The 17,436-nt window shown below is 39.8% G+C and overlaps 1 protein-coding gene across 9 annotated transcripts in view; it reads right to left on the bottom strand.

Moving 5' to 3' along the window:
* Nucleotides 1–17,436, bottom strand: part of TRIP12 (thyroid hormone receptor interactor 12) — a 76,295-nt gene that overhangs the window by 20,647 nt on the left and 38,212 nt on the right. For 8 of the 9 annotated variants that reach the window (XM_064721623.1, XM_064721625.1, XM_064721630.1 and 5 more), the window contains 15 exons: nucleotides 11,003–11,108; nucleotides 9,641–9,777; nucleotides 8,642–8,725; nucleotides 7,200–7,295; nucleotides 6,092–6,240; nucleotides 5,741–5,776; nucleotides 5,561–5,656; nucleotides 5,044–5,136; nucleotides 4,743–4,904; nucleotides 3,064–3,132; nucleotides 2,783–2,948; nucleotides 1,963–2,080; nucleotides 1,666–1,822; nucleotides 1,205–1,358; nucleotides 448–676 (listed from right to left, as the gene is read on the bottom strand). In XM_064721623.1, the coding sequence (XP_064577693.1) occupies nucleotides 448–676; nucleotides 1,205–1,358; nucleotides 1,666–1,822; nucleotides 1,963–2,080; nucleotides 2,783–2,948; nucleotides 3,064–3,132; nucleotides 4,743–4,904; nucleotides 5,044–5,136; nucleotides 5,561–5,656; nucleotides 5,741–5,776; nucleotides 6,092–6,240; nucleotides 7,200–7,295; nucleotides 8,642–8,725; nucleotides 9,641–9,777; nucleotides 11,003–11,108 (1,852 nt within the window). The remainder of the gene's footprint in view (nucleotides 1–447; nucleotides 677–1,204; nucleotides 1,359–1,665; nucleotides 1,823–1,962; nucleotides 2,081–2,782; nucleotides 2,949–3,063; nucleotides 3,133–4,742; nucleotides 4,905–5,043; nucleotides 5,137–5,560; nucleotides 5,657–5,740; nucleotides 5,777–6,091; nucleotides 6,241–7,199; nucleotides 7,296–8,641; nucleotides 8,726–9,640; nucleotides 9,778–11,002; nucleotides 11,109–17,436) is intronic. The other variant, XM_064721626.1, reaches the window with a different exon arrangement.

Here is a 17,436-nt window from a genome sequence, read left to right on the forward strand (position 1 = left end):
AAACTATTTGATTTATTTTCCAGCTGCATCCTCAGATCCCCAACTTTACCTGTAACATGTAGGAGAGGTTTCATAAATAAAACTTACCAGTTGAATGCTATTAGTGTCTGTTACTGTTCACACTGTATTACCTCAAAGTTATCTTGCTCTCAGAATTTCATAAGCAAGTCTTAGAAATCAAAAAACCAATACAGGAAATATTTGACACTCCTAGTACACACAGCCAGAGGCCACCCAAGTTTCCAGTAAGAATGTCTAGCATTGGCAACTACTGTAAAATCTATGATGCAAAAAAAATCCTACAGAGCTGGCAGCCTCAGCTTTTGAAAAATAAGTAACACTTTTAAAGTATCATTTTCCCCTGAAAAAGATGATTCAAAAAAAGTAATATAAAGTTTGAGCTGTAAGCTCAAAACTAGTTTCATCTGCAGCACTTAAAGAACCCACCTTGAAACAGCATGGTTTTTCAGCACATCCTTCAGAAGTTCAGCATCAGCAAAATAAATTATCCTAAGAATTGCTCTAAGGCACTTGTGTCTAACAGCAGGTCCAGCTGAAGAACTATATACTTCATAAAGAACACCAAACAGTGTTTTGATAAAGGATTTTGCCAGTTCTGGGTCCTCTTTCATTAACTGTGCTCGAGCATCATCCTTCTTCAATTCTGAATGTCCACCTGTGAGAAAGTGCACAACAAATCACTGGACAGACCTTTGCATCTCTGCTCTGATGATTACTTTCTTTTGTTAAAACTGATTCAGTTCAGCTCTCAAATTGAGAAAATTCAAGAACCAGAAGTCAAAGTGAGTAAGAAGGTACAAAACTTCCCCTTTCAAGGAGTTTAATATTTTTTTTCTTCAGTTTTCTTATGTATTTCTGTATAACAGTAAGAAGCCCTCACAGTCTTCCTTAAATAAAAGAGCTGTAAGAACAGAACTGTTTCAGAAATCCCAAGCCAGGAACACCCCCAGCTCCCTCTCAGTTTGATACTTTTTCAGGTTCCAGGAGGAGCTTACATGTTAAAAAGTACACATGTCAATAGTATAAGCTTTGTTATGAAATTTTCTACATTCATGTAGATCAGAATAGTTTGATGTTCCACAGAAGCCATAAGAAATTTATTCATTAAGAAGTAAATGGCTGCACAACCCAGCATGTATTAGCCACAGCTAAAGAGCCCAGGTGTTTGCTGAGCTGTACTTACTAGTGTTTGTACTGGCTAAAGGGTTTGGTTTTCGCTGAATGGCACGAGCTGTTCCAGTATCCTCATTTATTTGCTGCATAGAGTTAAAATCAATAGTATAGACACGCCCAAGCGTAGACAGGCTTATCTCATCCTCACCAACCTGATGAGCTGCCTAAAATCAAGGAAGAATATGAAGTTAAGAAACCCCTAATAAACAGAAAACTATATGAAAGGTGAGGAGAGGGGTAACAGAGTAGGAAAAACAGTGACAGAAATTCAGTAAGAACAGCAAATAAGTGATTTGGTATGGCTGAACACCAAAATAGTGCAATATTACAGCAGGATGTTTGAGGAAACTTGTGTTTCTTACTCAGAAAGATCAGGAGTGGTATTTTTAAAGACAGAGAAAGCACTCAATTCCTTATACAACTACACGCAGATTTGAAAAGCATCACCACACAAAAGTGTGGAATTCCTACCTCTATTATTCGACTATCAATCCTGTTATAGGGATGCCAGAGACCCCTGTCATCTCGCCATTGCCATATTGCACCATCTGTATTTTGTGCATTTCCTTTCTTTAGCATAGTATCAACAGCAAAGATCCCCTCTTTTGGCAGGCAAGGCATCAGTTCACTGTAAAGAACATTAAAACAGTATTTTACTAGAAGTATACAATCAAGTCCATCTAAGCTGAAAACTATTTGCCTTATTTTAGTCAAGTTAAGGTTTTTAACATACCAACCACACCCAAAACCTAGCACTGCAAGACTTACCAGATAAGAGAAGTAAGTTCATAAAGTTCTTGAGGACTTCGTGGAACAAGGTCAATTTGTTCTTGACAACTCCCATTTGAGGCTCCACAAAGGAGAAAGTGAAGCGTTTCTGCAATATCTATAAAAAAATTATTATTCATGAGACTGCCTGCATCAGATATGGATTCCATTTTCTGTTGGACACTACACAAGAGGTATTTACTGCCCAAAGCAAACAGAGAGTGGACTATAGGACAAAAGTGTTTCTTTGAACACTAAGAAATGTGCTTGTTCTCAGGTCTGGAGTTAGTGGCTTTTTTGGGTTTGTTTCTTTCCTTTAAGGGACAACTAGGGGAGAAATACCACTCAATATACAGGACACAGAAGAAAACAGGGAAAGATACAGGGCAGATGAAGGGGTCAGTCAAAATTTGTGAGATGGAACAAAGAAAAAAAGTGACAACTAAGACAGCTCTACAGCAATTACTTTTGTCAATATTTTTCCCTAGAAGAAGTACTTAAAGCACATCGTTCCTCCACATGGTCACAACTAAGAAAAGAATTATTTAGCTTGTATTGGAATGAGAATAGCCTGTGCAGCCAATACAGACTCAAAATTAAGTGAGCACTGCAGTGGCAACAGCTAGGAAAAAGGATAAAAACCCCTCTGGATAAAAGCTTTCAACAAAATTTAAACAACTTTTTATCCCAGGGGAAACATAGTAAGAGAGAGAAAAACTGAAAGAACAGAGTATTTATATAACCAAGTGCATAGAGGTCCACACTGACTGTAAGCATTCAAATGAACAGGCCCCCTAGAACATGGAAAGTAAGAACTCACTTTGCTTCATAAGCTGGACTGCAAGTGTGGGGCAGTTGGAGCACATCAGGGAGAACATGCGCACCACCATGATGAACATTCCTGAGCTCAGGATAGGAGGTGTCACGACCAGGAGCTGCTGGATATTTGTCAACAAGTCCTTGGAAGCAACCTGCTGCAGCAAGTTCTTCAAGGAGGAAGCAACAAAATGGGAAACATTAGTCCTTGAAAGGTGAGCCCTCTTAAGAGAAACAGGGTGGGTGGAGAAGAAAACAGAAGTGCACCCCCATCCATTCCCTTACCTCTTCATGCTGGAAGTTGTCCACTAGCCGTGCAAAACACAGACAAGTGCTTTCAACAGACTTTTTGTCCTGTTATAAGAAAGTTTTGTTTAAATTGAAATATTTTAACTTGCATTAGAACATGCTGCCATTTTGAGGCATTCATAAAATTTCTCCAAAAGAGCCAGTCTGATCACATTTTACACAACATTACAGCTCTCACTTTTAAACTCACTGACAGTCTTAACTGACCTCCTGATACAGTTGTGCTTCCTACATATTCCCTGGGAAACAGCCCCCCCTCTTGCAACACAAATACCTTTAGGGACCTTTAGAGATTAATAAATTGATCTCTAAAGAGTCCTTCTGGATTCTGAAAGGAAGAAACAATAGGGAAAAACTGAAGTAACAGGAGTTACAGATAATAAGCAGGAGTGAACACTACTATTCTACAGACTACATGAAGCCTGATTTTGCTATTATGCAGCGCATACAACACAGCAAATTCAAAGACACAAGTAAAGACTGCCTTGAAAACAGGTCTGGTTAAAAGTTCAAAGAAATGCTCAAAAAAGTTCACCTGAACATAATAAAACACTAACTGTAAGGGTAGCTGAGCACTGCAAGAGGTTAGTCTGAGAGATTAAGTCACCATCCTTGGAGATACTTAAAAACAGAAAAAAAAAACTCATCTGGACATGCTCCTGGCAATCTGCTCTAGCTCAACTTGCAGGGGAACTAGGACTAGGTAACAGGGCTCTCTTCCAACCTCAACTATTTTGTTAAGAGCTAATGCAAGATTCTTTACCAGAAAATTTCCACTTCAAAATTTCTTGAAATCTTACTTTGGTGGTTTGTAGCTTCTCTTCAGAGCTCAGGATCAGTACTTGTCCCTACTACTGGTGAGAATGATGCTTCCTGTTTCTAGAGTACAACCTAAAGCTGTCATTTGGCTTCTTAGAAGCTGCCTCAAAGATTCAAGCAGTCTTTCAGCAAGACGATGTAGGCAAAATTAAGAACAGCACAAGAATACATAAAACCATTACCTGGAAGCTTCCAATTATTTGCATTTGTTAACAAACAAAATATTTCTCCTTTTTCATCTTTTTAACAGGGATCTGCCAACCAAGCAGATCACCAAAAATCTCTTTTGGAGCAGCAGTTATTGTAGGTGCTCATTTATAAACACAGCAGCACTGCATGATAGGTAGCCCTCAGGAGCCCCTTGATTTTAGAATCATCACTTCAAACTACTGTACAAAAGCAGGAACTTTTTAAAAATGCCATAAAATCCCCCAGAAAGTTAAAGCACAAAAAAACCACAAAAACTGAAACAGAGGGTGTTCTGATTTAAAGTGGGAGAGAACCTTGTAACTCATCTGTTAAGAAAAAATAAAACCAGTAATGCTACTGGACTTCCTCTTACTGATATCCTTGTTCTTACAAGGACTACAAAACCATTACTCATGCTTTGAGTTAAAGTATCTTATTTGCCTTGTTTTATAAAATGTCACAGTTACAGAACCACAGAAGGTCCATATGTACATTGGTATATCAGAACCTGACAGTATAGAAACGTGAACTCAATTATCACCTTGCAAAGGCAAATAATACACAGCAAAGAAACAGGTATCTGAAGACATCTTTAAACTGCTTTCAGATCAAAATCAAGATGTTCCATTTTTTTAACAACTTCTTACCTGATGGGTTAGCCTTTGTGTTAGCAGTGGCAAAGAGTCTGCCACAAAGTGAAACTCATCAGGTGTTATACTCTGGCAGCAGTTGGCAGCGATAGCTAGTGCATTCCTTTGTGCATTTATACTGAAGAATTCCAGATACAGCAAACAGTCTGCCAACCCACCCTGTAACAAAACAAACAAACATTTTCACTCTCAGTACAGCTGAAGTCACAGAAAGTCATTTTCTTATTTCATCTTCACAGAAGATGACCAAGATGTAGAGCTGGCAGAGGCAAAGCTGCCTTGTTTTGGTCGTACTTACTGCCTGCAGAATGGCTTTACTGTGCCTGCGTGACAACATCTCCAGGGCTGTGAGCGCCTGCTCTGCCACATCAATGCACTGGATAACTTGCAGCTACAAGAAAACAAAAAAGCTGGTACATCAACTTCTAAACAGATTTTCAAAAATAATCATCTTGATTAACACTCAGACATACAGCCTCTACCAAGACCCGTATGCTAATGAAGCCAGCTCTCACTAAGCCTGACAGTCTGAGGCTACCCCAGCCATGGAGCTACTCCAAGGGGTAACAGCTCATTTATTTACACATTCTGTATGTTTGTGACACCAATCCAACAAAAAGTTCTCAGGGAAGGAGAGAGCACTTTTCAGTAAGGGAGGGAGCAAAGATTAACCCTAGCTTTAGAAGCTTATCATGCACTTTGTATTATTTTGTAAGCCAGGAAAAGAAGCCACTATCTTAATGGAATTTTCTAAAGTTAAAACAAACTATATAAGCCCCTCATGCTGTTGTATCACTGTTTTAATTTCATTTTACCTTTTCCAAGAAGACAGGAATTGCATCTACCACTACAGCAGATGATCTGGGAAGTGCTTCCATCATGTATGTTAAGGCCCGACACGCATGATTCATCTATTAAATACACAGATATTTGATTTTAAGTTCAGATAACATTTTAATATTTCAGAAGCTTCTTAAATATTACAAACTACTTACAATGTCAAAGTTGTGCTCCATCTGCAGCAGTGTTATCTGTTTAAAAAAAAAGTATTGTTTGTTTAAAAAAATGTATCTAGATGATATCATAAAAAGGGTACAAATCACTACAGTAGCTTTTGAGTCAGGATTTTGGATTGTTAGTAAGAATTCCAAAAGAACCACTGCCTATTCTTGAGCTATTAAAAAATTAATAGGACTATAAAATTTAGCATAACATCCTCTCAAAACCAAATAAGACAGATACACACACACATTAAGAAGACAATATAAATAGTGATGATTTAATTTAATCAAGACATTGAGTGAAATATTATATCCTACAACAGAAATCTGAGATTAAATCTTTACCAAAGCTGGTACAACACTCTTGACTGGAAACCCTCCTAATGTTTCTTCATTTCCCATAACCAAGAGCTGGCACATCTCAATCACTGCCTGTAGTTGCTGACTTTCATCAGTGGCTTGGAGACCTTGTAAAAGCTGTTGAGCTTTAGAACCTAGATATCCAGAAAAAAATTTAGGAAAAAAAGTATTAGAAAGTGTACAAGGGAACTGTTATGCTATACTTCTGCCAGAGTGGAAGACCAGAGATAGTTTGTTTTCCTCTGTATTTGTAGTTTCATTTCCTTTCCCTGTCATAAAAAGGGGGAATAGGGAAGGGAGACAAAAATCTCACTCTTGGCTGCCTTTCCAGTGCAGACTGGTCAGCACAGGGAGTCCGCCACACTGCTCAGCACAGCCATCTTGCCAACCTACAGCAGGAACCCACACCAGCCCACCTTTGTGCAGCACCCCCCAGTTAATACAGCACATGGAGCACCCACGAGACCCCATCCTCTTCTTGGCATGCAGTGTAACAGGCTGCCTCTGGCTCTCCTGGGAAGCCAGACTTGGGCTGGAAGGTGCACATCTCATCCAGCTGCACAGCGCAGACCTGGTGCAACAAGTCTGGCCCACATTCTCACTGACACAACGTCTGAAGGAAATCCATTCTGTCCAAACTGAAGACACTTTTGAAACTAAAACCAACATAATAACTTAGAACTGACATCCACTAATTGTTTTAAAGCTAGCTTAAGCATTTGTTTAAAGCTAGCAAAAAACCCAAGGGGGTTGGAGAGGTCTTTTGTTAAGCAGCCCATCATGCAAAACAAAAAGATAAGGAATGGGTGAAAAGGCAAGAACCCTCCCTTCCCCACCTAGAAGGGAACATTAAGATGCCCCAAAAAAGAAAAGCAAAGAAATACAGCTAAGGCAAATTTTTCTTCCTTAAAGGAAGACAAGCAAATTAGAATTGTTGACAAGTGGTCTAGCACTATCATGACATACAAGTCTCCAACATGTAAAATACTATATTAAACTATGAAGCTAATACAAATATTAGATTTACTACTGGCTGAATTCTACTAGTCTGGAAGTGGAAAGAATTAAGTCAAATTAGACAAACTTTGCTTACTAGCTCCACTTCCAATTGTCCTGTGGAAGAGCTGCGACATCCGAGGACCAAGAGGGCCAAACAGGTGAGGAGGAAGACCCCTAGCCTCTAATAGAGCTAAAAGCAAACAGAGGATAACAGCCATTGTCAAAGCTTCTATGTATATTTTTAAAAGCTTAAATTCCGTGATGTTATCATTTAAGACTACTAGAATGCTGATATTTAAAGAGTTAGGATTAGATGATTGCAGCTACCTCGATTTTGAAAAAACACCAAAAAGATGACCTTAAAGGAACAAGTAACTGATTTTTGTTTGTGTCAGAGCAGTAAGGTCCTTTACAAAGTCACCTGCTGAGTTTGCACAGCTGTGTATTTCACAAAAGTAACATCATCTATTAAACTATTATAAGCCTAGAGCCAGAGCAGCAGATACATCAGGCTGCAATTTCAAAGCTGAACTCAAACTACACAGGATAGGTTAAGCTTATCTTCATGTTTTCAGGACCTGCAGCACCACTACTCTGAAAAAAATGGCACTGAAAAACAGGTTCAACAGCCTTATTTGCTGATGAGCAGGAGAGGAAGAACTCTGGTAAGTATTAGAGGGTTTCTCTTCTGATTGATTTTTAACACTTTGTTACAGTACTGTTACTTAAGCTAAACTAAGTGGGTGATTCTGATTTTTATTACAAGCAACCATCACTACTGCTGATCATTAATAGTGAAAACCAATTTAGCCCAATATTTCTAATGCATACCTATACTTACTAAGAACTATAAGCAAGTGAACAGATACTGACAGCACTCCCACATTAAATATACAGATTAACAAACGCCTGTCATTTGCAAGGGAGATGATGATCTCAGGACTCCCTGCTATGTAGTAGCAAAATCATTAGACCAGTTGCAGGACATGCATACTGAGTTTATACCTGTCATACTCTCTGGTTTTGAGAGACCAGGCTTCTTTAGCCCAAGCACAAAAGCAAGCATTTTAAGAACATTCAGACTTTTTTTTGGTCAAAGCTTACAGCAACATGGGTATCAATGACAAGCACAAAAAAAAATGTTATCCAGAAGCAGGCAGAGTATAGTAGGCCTAACCTACCCTCTCTAAACTTAAAACATGCTTGCAAAGAATATTTTCATATTTGAGCTTACACACTTGATAGGACTGAGTTCTCAGTTCTCTCCCCTCCACCTCCTCATAGAAAATTATCAGAAGTAGGGTATTACACACCATTTAAATGAATAAAGATACTATCCCACCCCCTTCTCCAGACATCCTTGCATCTTTTGTGAATTAAGGGCTTGTAAATCCCTACTTCAGAATTACTGTGAGCAGAAACACATTCACAGACACTGAAACAAAATAGAGCCTTCTCATTTGAATGTAATACAGAATTTGTATGGTTATTTATAGGCTAACAAACAAAAAGGTAAATTAGTGACAACTTTTATACCTTGTAGTCTTCCCATCTCAGAATCATCTGACTCACTTTCTCCAGAAGTTGTCATACCTACAGCTCCAGCAACAGAACTAGAAGCTAAAGAAACAATAAGAGATTAATTAATACAAGTTAGTGTCTTTAAAGCCACAAAACTCACATCCAAATAAGGCTCCACCATCAAAACCGCACTCTGCATTTAGTGCTGCCACCCGCACACTCTTGTAAAACTTCCAGTTTAAAACAGAGCAGTCTAGAGTTCTAGTATTTCCAAAAGCTGAAGAGAATGGCTTTATCAACACAAGATAATGAAAAAAAAATACAGCTAAGTCCATAAAATTAAGTTTCAGACAGATTTACCTGTATCCTTAATAAATGTATACCCTTCTTAATTGAGTATTATGCTATAGTTTCCATACTACTTTCTGTACTCACTCTTAGAGTGAGTTATAGAATGTTTAGTATTTTCTACCCTTCAGTATAATTACTGCACAGTTCCTTTGAGCTCACTAATTATGATCAATTGATAAAATTATCATCTAAAAGAACTGTGCAAGTAACAGAATTCAACTTGTCACAAATTTCTCCAGTACACACATGCTTGCAATTTCAACAGAAAAGCTGTAGAATATTCAAGTAGTTTCAACAGTGGTTTACAGGTAATGCTTGCCTTCTCTATTCTGAGCAGTTTTATATCTTTTCAGTTGATGATATTTATGCTGGTATTTATCAGCAGAAGTTACTTTTTTTAAAAGTAGCAGAAGCTTAAAGGCTAACATTTGGATTACTGGATATAGTTTGGATACTAAAAAAAAGCATAACTGAAACGTGTACCAAATAGCCAAAAAAATCACGCTTGAATATAAGGATTCCTCTGACTCAAAAACCTTCCAGCATTATTTACCAGCTTAAACAATTGCTCTTCAGAACTTCATCCATTTAACTATTTTTAAATGCTTAGAATTTTATACTAGCAATTGTGCAAAAAATTCCTTAGTTTAAGTTCCTTTTTACCTGCAGCTCCCTGGGGAGGTTCATCTGTCCGTGCAGCTGAAGAGTTAACTCCATCCTGGTTGTTGTCAGGATCAGCCATCTTCTCCTGTCGGCGAGCTTCAGCTGCTCCTCTTTTGCCCAGGCCAGAGCCTCGCCGACTAAAAAGTTTCAAAAAACAAAATTTCAGACCTTGTGAACTAAAATAAGAGATTTACTAATGCAAGCCTACTAAAGACTATATAATCTTTATGTACATCACTGCCACAACATTGTACAAATGAACAATTTGTGGAAGAATCAATCTTCATAAAATTATCCAACCTCTCTGTACACTCCCTGCCCTGCACCATGGCAGTGATTTGTTTACACTAAGGCATTAAACATTTCAAGACCAGGCAGTGTACTAAAATTTAACAGAGAAAATGAGCAAGGTTAAAGTGATTGTTAGTTATAAATCATACACACATTTGAGAAGGCTGATGATTGAGGCCAATGAACATCTTTACAGGAAGTTCTGAACTACTAAAAGCAAGAAGACTCTGACATTCAACCAGAGTCAGAACAAGCTTGAGAGGATGAGTCTATTTAGATTTGCGGTTCTAAACACTACAGCGCTCATCGCCACAAATACATCTGCCTTCAAAGTAAACAGTCAAATTCAAATACGCACTTGACAACAAAATCAAGACTCCAGAAGTGGTTTTTTAATGGTGTGGAAGGGGGAAAAGAGGATGTGCTAGAAGTACTAAACAATCTAGGCATAAGAACAAAAATAAAGCTTGTTAAGGCTTCCTACATTTAGTCCCACAATATATGCAACTACAGAAGTTTATTGCATCACAGGATACATAAACTCTCCCCTCCCATTTAATCTACCAGCTGTTTAAAATTACTAATTCAGGACTACTCCTCCTCCTACTACCAAGAAGTACATTAAGTACTTAGATGCAGTTCAGACGAAACTGCTGACAAGCTGAGTCAGCTTAACTGTGCCCCTATTAAATAAAACTGACTCCTGTGTGGTACCACGAAGACTTCTTTTTCAAAACAATTATCTATTTCACTATTCATGAGACAGTAGTTCAGCACTACTGTCTCTCTTAAACACTTTTCTAAGGACAGGATTACTTAAAGTTTGTGATGCTGGCTTTGGTTGTTTCTCTTCCTCCACCTCCACAGCTGGGGGACTTACTGGAAGTCTGATGGTGAAAAACTCTATGAGCTATCTATGACACCAGTGTACAGAGTAATCCAGCAGGCCTGAAAAGCTACAGCTGCTTTTACAACAGCCAAGTCAGAGACAGCCAAGGCCAATTGTCATGCATGGAAATGACAAGAATACCAGCTCACTGTAGTAACAAGTTTCATTTCTTCAAGTTTTACCTGGTGCTAGCACAGGAGCCCGTGGTCTTTTGCCGTGTGCTCCGCCGTAAACTGGGGAGCTCAGCAGGTGGTGATTCACTGCGCTTCTTTGTGGATTTTCTTAGACCTATGCAACATGTAAAGAATTGAGAGTAAATCAGTCTTTAAATACACAGCAGTTCTACAAAGAAATTTAACTTTTGTGTACAGAAAACCTCCATGTAGAAGAACAGCTTCTACATAAGAACCACAATAAGCCCACATCAATTGTAGTCAGCCTACACTGAACTGCTACACCAGTAAAATAAAAGTTCAGACATTTACTTATTGACTTAAGTAGTACTAAACTCCAAGTTCTCATGTAAGTACCTTTTACTAAACTATATATAACAGCTATAGAGCATTTTTCTCATGCTAAACAGGTATCACATTATGGGATACAAGAGTATTATTTCTACGTTTCAGCAATTAAAAGAAGATGTTTTAGGCTTAAACAGAAAAAAAAAGAAACTATATTTCAAGAGGGAAGGCAGTAATGGTTGCAATCTCAAATTTTAGTCAGTTTTATTCACACTAATCTGGCTTAAAAATAACTGTCTTAAATCAGAACCATGCTCTCCTCCAGGAGTCAAGCACTGTCAGTGCTGAGAGCTATCCCAGGTATTATTTGTGCTCCTATTTCAACTACAGCCCCCTCTTACTGTCATAAGGCCACCCTTGATGTAAATAAGCAAGCACATCCTCACAGCTTTGGAAAAGGAGTTCCAGTGTTTAATTTACAAGCATTTCCATCGTTGAAAACTGACCCAATTAATAATAATTTGCTCTAGGTGACAAAGCCATTGTTCTGGTAACATCCCACCACAGAACAAGGTTAAACACAGAAAAACCCCATGCAATGTAACATTCTCAGATGATTCTCAGCAGGCTTAGTATCAGGTTGAAATATCCAGTGGCAGCTTCCAAAGCACAAAACTGATAATTTAGGGTAAAAATCAAAAATTTTTATCAGGCCCAGTCTGACATCGCAGTGACCCCATCCACACACCTCCACAATAAATAAACATAATAGAAGAGAACATTGTAACATTGAATTCAGACATCTTATTACCAGAACAGATGTAAACAATTTTGAAAAGTAAGATCACTGCTCCCTCTTCTGGCAACAAAGCAGAAATAAAACATACTTAAACATGCAATGCATTTGAGTTCAGAAGTTATCAAACTAGCTCCTATTTCCTTAATCCTAAAACATTCCAGGAATGCAGAGTTGTGGTACTGAGGGATGAAATTATAACTATGCAGCTTCTGACTGGATATTTAACAGAAAAGGAAAAGGGATCTATAAAACTACAACTGATCTGGCCAATAATGTGTCCTTTCAAACACCACAGCATATGTGACCCAGAAACACAATGCTGTGTGCAGTTAAGGTCTATGCAGATGAAGGTTAACCTGATATTCACGTATTTACCACACACTTGGCTTAGCAACTCAAGAAATTTGGCAACCTTAAAAAAAAAACAATGTTCTGTAATTAAAGCCACCAAGCACCGAAGTGAAGCAGGCAGTCACTCGAATTTCCACATGGTCTGTACATATAGTGCAAATGTAACTTTTTTGAATATTCAAAAAGTAGCAGCATAGTTACTACGTGTGCTTTGAAACCAAAACTGTAAGTTGAAGTTACCACTTCACAGACTCAAACCTTACTTACATATAGTATATGTAACAGTGGGGGTGAGAACAGGACATATCTGACAGGAGAAAACACGTCATAACGTAGAGACACAAGACAAAACTCATTTGAAATGGTTGCAGCAGGATCCTGTGCCACAGCTACACTTCACAAGTACTCAGAAGTACAATGATACATCAACATTTCCCTCAGAGTTGGTTGTATTTTACACTAGAAAATGCATTCTTCAACTGGCACTAGGTATAGCAATGTACTCCACAGGTAAAAAAATGTGTTGGCCCCACTGAGTTCAGATACACTTTCTCATATATAACACACATGGAAAACTAGGTTACTCAGTACCTGTAACACTAGGTGAAATTCTAAGTGAAATGCACTTTTGCTTTACATTAGAATAAAATAATCACCTTGATACAGTAGACTTCACTAGAGGAAAATAAAAAGCACATTTTCATCCTTTATGTCAGCACACCATTTACTACTTCAAATTTGTGGGTAGTCATTTTCAAGTAATCAAACTTAAGTTAGGTAACTTCATATTAGCTTAGGACAGGCTGTTGATGAGACACCACACATCCACTGTAAGTGAAGGTTGACTTAGCTTGTATCAAAACAGGATTTCTGCTAAGGGGCAAGAGTTTCACAAAGCAGCAGAGCCAGCTTAACAGCTCACTGTTGTTTAAAAGTATGGCCCCTCCATCTCTTATTTTTCCCAAATCAATCCCAAGATGCATAAAGTACACATCTGACACACTTTCTTGTTTTAGTATTCTGCCAGTTTGGTGAGCTGAGCTTGCTTAAGGGTCAGATGAGCACATACACCATCAAGCAGCAGGACAAAGATGTAATAAAATAGGTTGTCCTTTTCCGTAAGTGGCATTAAAGAAATTAGCTGAGCCATCTTTTTAAACTGAACTACTTCAGAGGGTTGTAGAGAACGTACAGCTACCCACTTACTGCTTGGTGGCTGAGCTGCAGAATACATCACACCTTGAGCATCCAGAAACACTGAGCACATTTTTTCCCGCTGTTCAAGAATGTTCTACTTGGCAGAAGATCTTTCTTTTCCCAAGTCTTTACTTTTCTGTCTCCGAGCATCTACCAGGATACAACAGAGCTTCTACCTCCCCCTATTTATTTTAAAGGCTAAAAGAGAAAGCAAAGGAAGTCTTCTCACAGCATGTTCCTTTCCTGCTGTTCAATGCCACTCTGCCCTTAAGAAGCCTTCTTAATCAACTTTAAATCAATCATACTCTTACCACCTGCATCTTCTGCAAATCCTTTGAGTCTTCCCAATACCATAACTTCAGGACTGCTAATCTCCAGACTGAGTCTTCCTCCCCTCACTCACATAGTCACTAAAATTTGCAATAGCCAGCACAGCCTCCAAACTGTAGGTGAGTCCTGTATCTTTAGGAGCTGCAGGAGGCTGAAAGTGGCAAGTATTCACCAGTGTTCAGGAAAATGAGATTAAGGATGCCCTGTGTATGCCTGATGGAGGAAAGCACTGGCCACACTGTCACAGACAGACAGCAAGGGTTCCCAGAGGAATTGGTTTGATGTTCATCTCCAGAAGTTGCTTACTCAGCACCATTTCTGTAATACATACAGCAATTGACACAGACCCACAGGAAGCAACCTTCAGAGACCATCCAACACCACTGCTACAGCTGGTTAACCGGTCACATCCAGGCACATTTTGAGTATCTCCAGAAAAGCAGACTCCATTGTTTCTCTGGGCAGCTGGCTCTACTGCTCTGCCACCCTCCAAGAGGTTTTTCCTCTTAGTCAGTGGAACTTCCTGTATTCAGTTTGTGTTCTCTGCTGTTTGTCCTGGGGCTGGGCATCACCGAAAAAAGAGTCTGGCCTAATCTCTTGACAACCACCCCCAAAGTGTTTGTATGCATTGGTAAGTCATCTTTTCTCCAGGCTAAACAGGCACAGATATCTCAGCCTTTCCTCACCAGAGATGCTCCAGTCCCCTCATGACCTTCATTGCCCTCTACGGGACCTTTTCATTAGTTCCCTGTCTTCCTTGATCTGGGGAGACCAGAACTGGACACAACACTCCAGCTGACACCTCACCAAGGCAGAGTAGAGGTGCAGGATCAACTTTATTGATCTGTTAGAAGTGCTCTTCCTAATGCATCCCAGAATTTCATTTGCCTTCTCAGCCACAAGAGCTCACTGCTGGCTCATGCACCACCTGTTCTCCACCAGGGCCCTCAGGTCCTTCTCCCCAGAGCTGCTTTTCAGCAGGTCAGCTCCCAACCTGCCCTGATGTGTGACCCTGCACTTCCTTTGAACTTCACCAGGTTCCTCTCCACCCACCTCTGCAGCTTCTCCAGGTTTAGCTGAATGGCAGCACAGCCTCTGGTGTATCAGCCACACCTCTGACTTCTGTATCATCAGGCTTGCTGAGGGTGCACTCTGTCCCCTTACCCAGGTCATTGATGAACCAGCAGAACAGGACTGAACCCAATACTGACTCCCTGCCAGCTACAGGCCTCCAAGTGGACACTGTGTGCTGATCACAACCTCTGAACTCCACCATCCACACCTCACCCACACTTCCTGAGCTACAAGGATGCTACAGGAGACTGAGTCAAAAGCCTTGCTGAAGTCAAGACAGACAACATCCACAGCCCTCCCTTCATCTACCTACTCAGCCAGCCATTCCATCACAGCAGACTATCAGACTAGTTAAGCATTACTTCCCCTCAGTGAATCCATGTTGACTACTACTGACAACCTTCTTTTACTTCACATGCTTAGAGATGACAATGCAGGATGAGCTCTTCCATCATGTTTCCAGGGATGGAGGTGAGGTTGACCATAGTTCCCAACATCCTTTCCCTTGCGCTTTCTCAAGTGACAATGGCTTTCCTCAGGCAACCCTGCTGTTCCCCATGACCTTTCAAAGATGATGGACAATGGCTTAGCAGTAACATCTGCCAGCTCCTTCAACACTTGTAGGTGCATCCCATCAGGGCCCATAGATTTGTGGGTGCCAAGTTTACCTAAATGATCTCTAATCCAAACCCTTCAAAGAAAATCAGGTTTAAGCACCTGCAAGAACTTCAGAAGTGAACTTCAGAATTAAAGAAGAAGCACAGGCTTTCTTATGGCAGACATATATTGCTTATGCCCTGACATCATCCTATTTTGCATGCCAAGCACTCATGTTTATGAGTCAGAAGGAAAATACATTCAAACAGGCTAAACCTGAAATAGCGCAGCCTAACAAATCAAACTGAAATATCTTAACTTCACATTTAAGTGTGTTTACGTGTCAGCATTTCTTAAGGAAGATTTTGTTGTGCAAAAGAAAAGTTCTGAATGCAGCTGTACTGTAATCACTTATTAAGTCTGAACATATTACTCAAGTCAAAACAAAGTTAAGACAAACTTTCACAGTTCATAACCCAGAAAGCCCTTCATGTGCAGTTCAGAAAGGCAATCAGGAGTGATTTACTTGTTAGGACTGGAATTTTAGTCTTCAGATTGGCTCCTGTGTGAGGCTGTTCTTCTCACCAGTTGAGAGAGGGTAAAAAGAGCTGTAGCAGGGGAAGGCAAGACAGCCTCCTGCTCTTGCAATATTCCACTATCACCCTCCCTCAGTACCAAACTAGACATCCCCAGCTCTTATTAAAGCCCCACACAGCCTGTGATCACAATTAAAGTATCTCCAAGCTAGCCATCTTACTGCCTCAATCCCAAATCCACAGTTCCAAGGCTCTAACTACCATCACCCAAACCAGCACTGTACCCACAATCCCAAATAAACTGATTCAGAGCACTCTTTTCTCCCTCACCTCTGCCAAATCCCTCAAAGGAAGGAGTTACATACCATTCACACTCCATCTTTATGTTCACGTGGTTTTTCAGTGCATACACCAATAAGCTCCCTAACCCCCCAAATCTCCAAGTATTAGGTAGAGATCAGAGCTGTCCCAGGCAGGGACAGCTATCCCAAGTTACCCTGCTCTTAGCACTGTCCCAGCCATTGCTGCCAGCATCTTCCTACCTAGGGGCAACAAGACAATACAAAGGACAGCAAAGATTTCCCCAATAATAGAAACATAACTGAGTCTGATTTTATATTGTTGCATAATCAGTAACATGACCCAATTTGCAATGTTTGAAAAGCCCCTCCAACATATATGGCCTGAAAGGGATGTGAAAATAGTCAAGTCACAAGAACAAAATGAGAAACTTGCTTTCTTTCTCTCTTCCCCCTTTCCACTGTGAAGAAATATTCAACTACTCAAATAGATGTGAAAAGCTTTAGTGTAGCCTGTTTTTATTATTCCAATATACTCTTTAGTTGTCATTCAGTGATATCACTGCTCTGTTACGGAGACTGCTGGGTAGAGCTTAACACTCTGAAAGTCACCTGGGCTGGATTTAACACCTATTAAGCTATCCAGGACAGATGGACAAGAAACCTCAGGGTATTGTCCTCATTCTCCTTCAGCATGTGAAAAACTTCTCCAAAGATGGCAACCATGTTTCTCCTCATTCTTCTCTTCAGCAGAGTAAGTCAGATCAGCTGCCGTTATTTTTCATTCAAAGACCACAACCCCTAACAATGATTCCTGCACTTCTCAAACTGCATCATCTCCAGAAAATAACAGCATTGCATTTATATAAGCATGACTTACCAAATAGGGCTTTCAGAACCTGGTGTAGTGGAAGGTGGCCCTGCCTGTGGCAGGGGTTTTGGAATTTAAGATCCCTTTCAACCAAACCATTC

This window comes from Zonotrichia leucophrys, chromosome 9 (assembly GCF_028769735.1).
Source record: "Zonotrichia leucophrys gambelii isolate GWCS_2022_RI chromosome 9, RI_Zleu_2.0, whole genome shotgun sequence".
NCBI classification, from domain to species: domain Eukaryota; kingdom Metazoa; phylum Chordata; class Aves; order Passeriformes; family Passerellidae; genus Zonotrichia; species Zonotrichia leucophrys.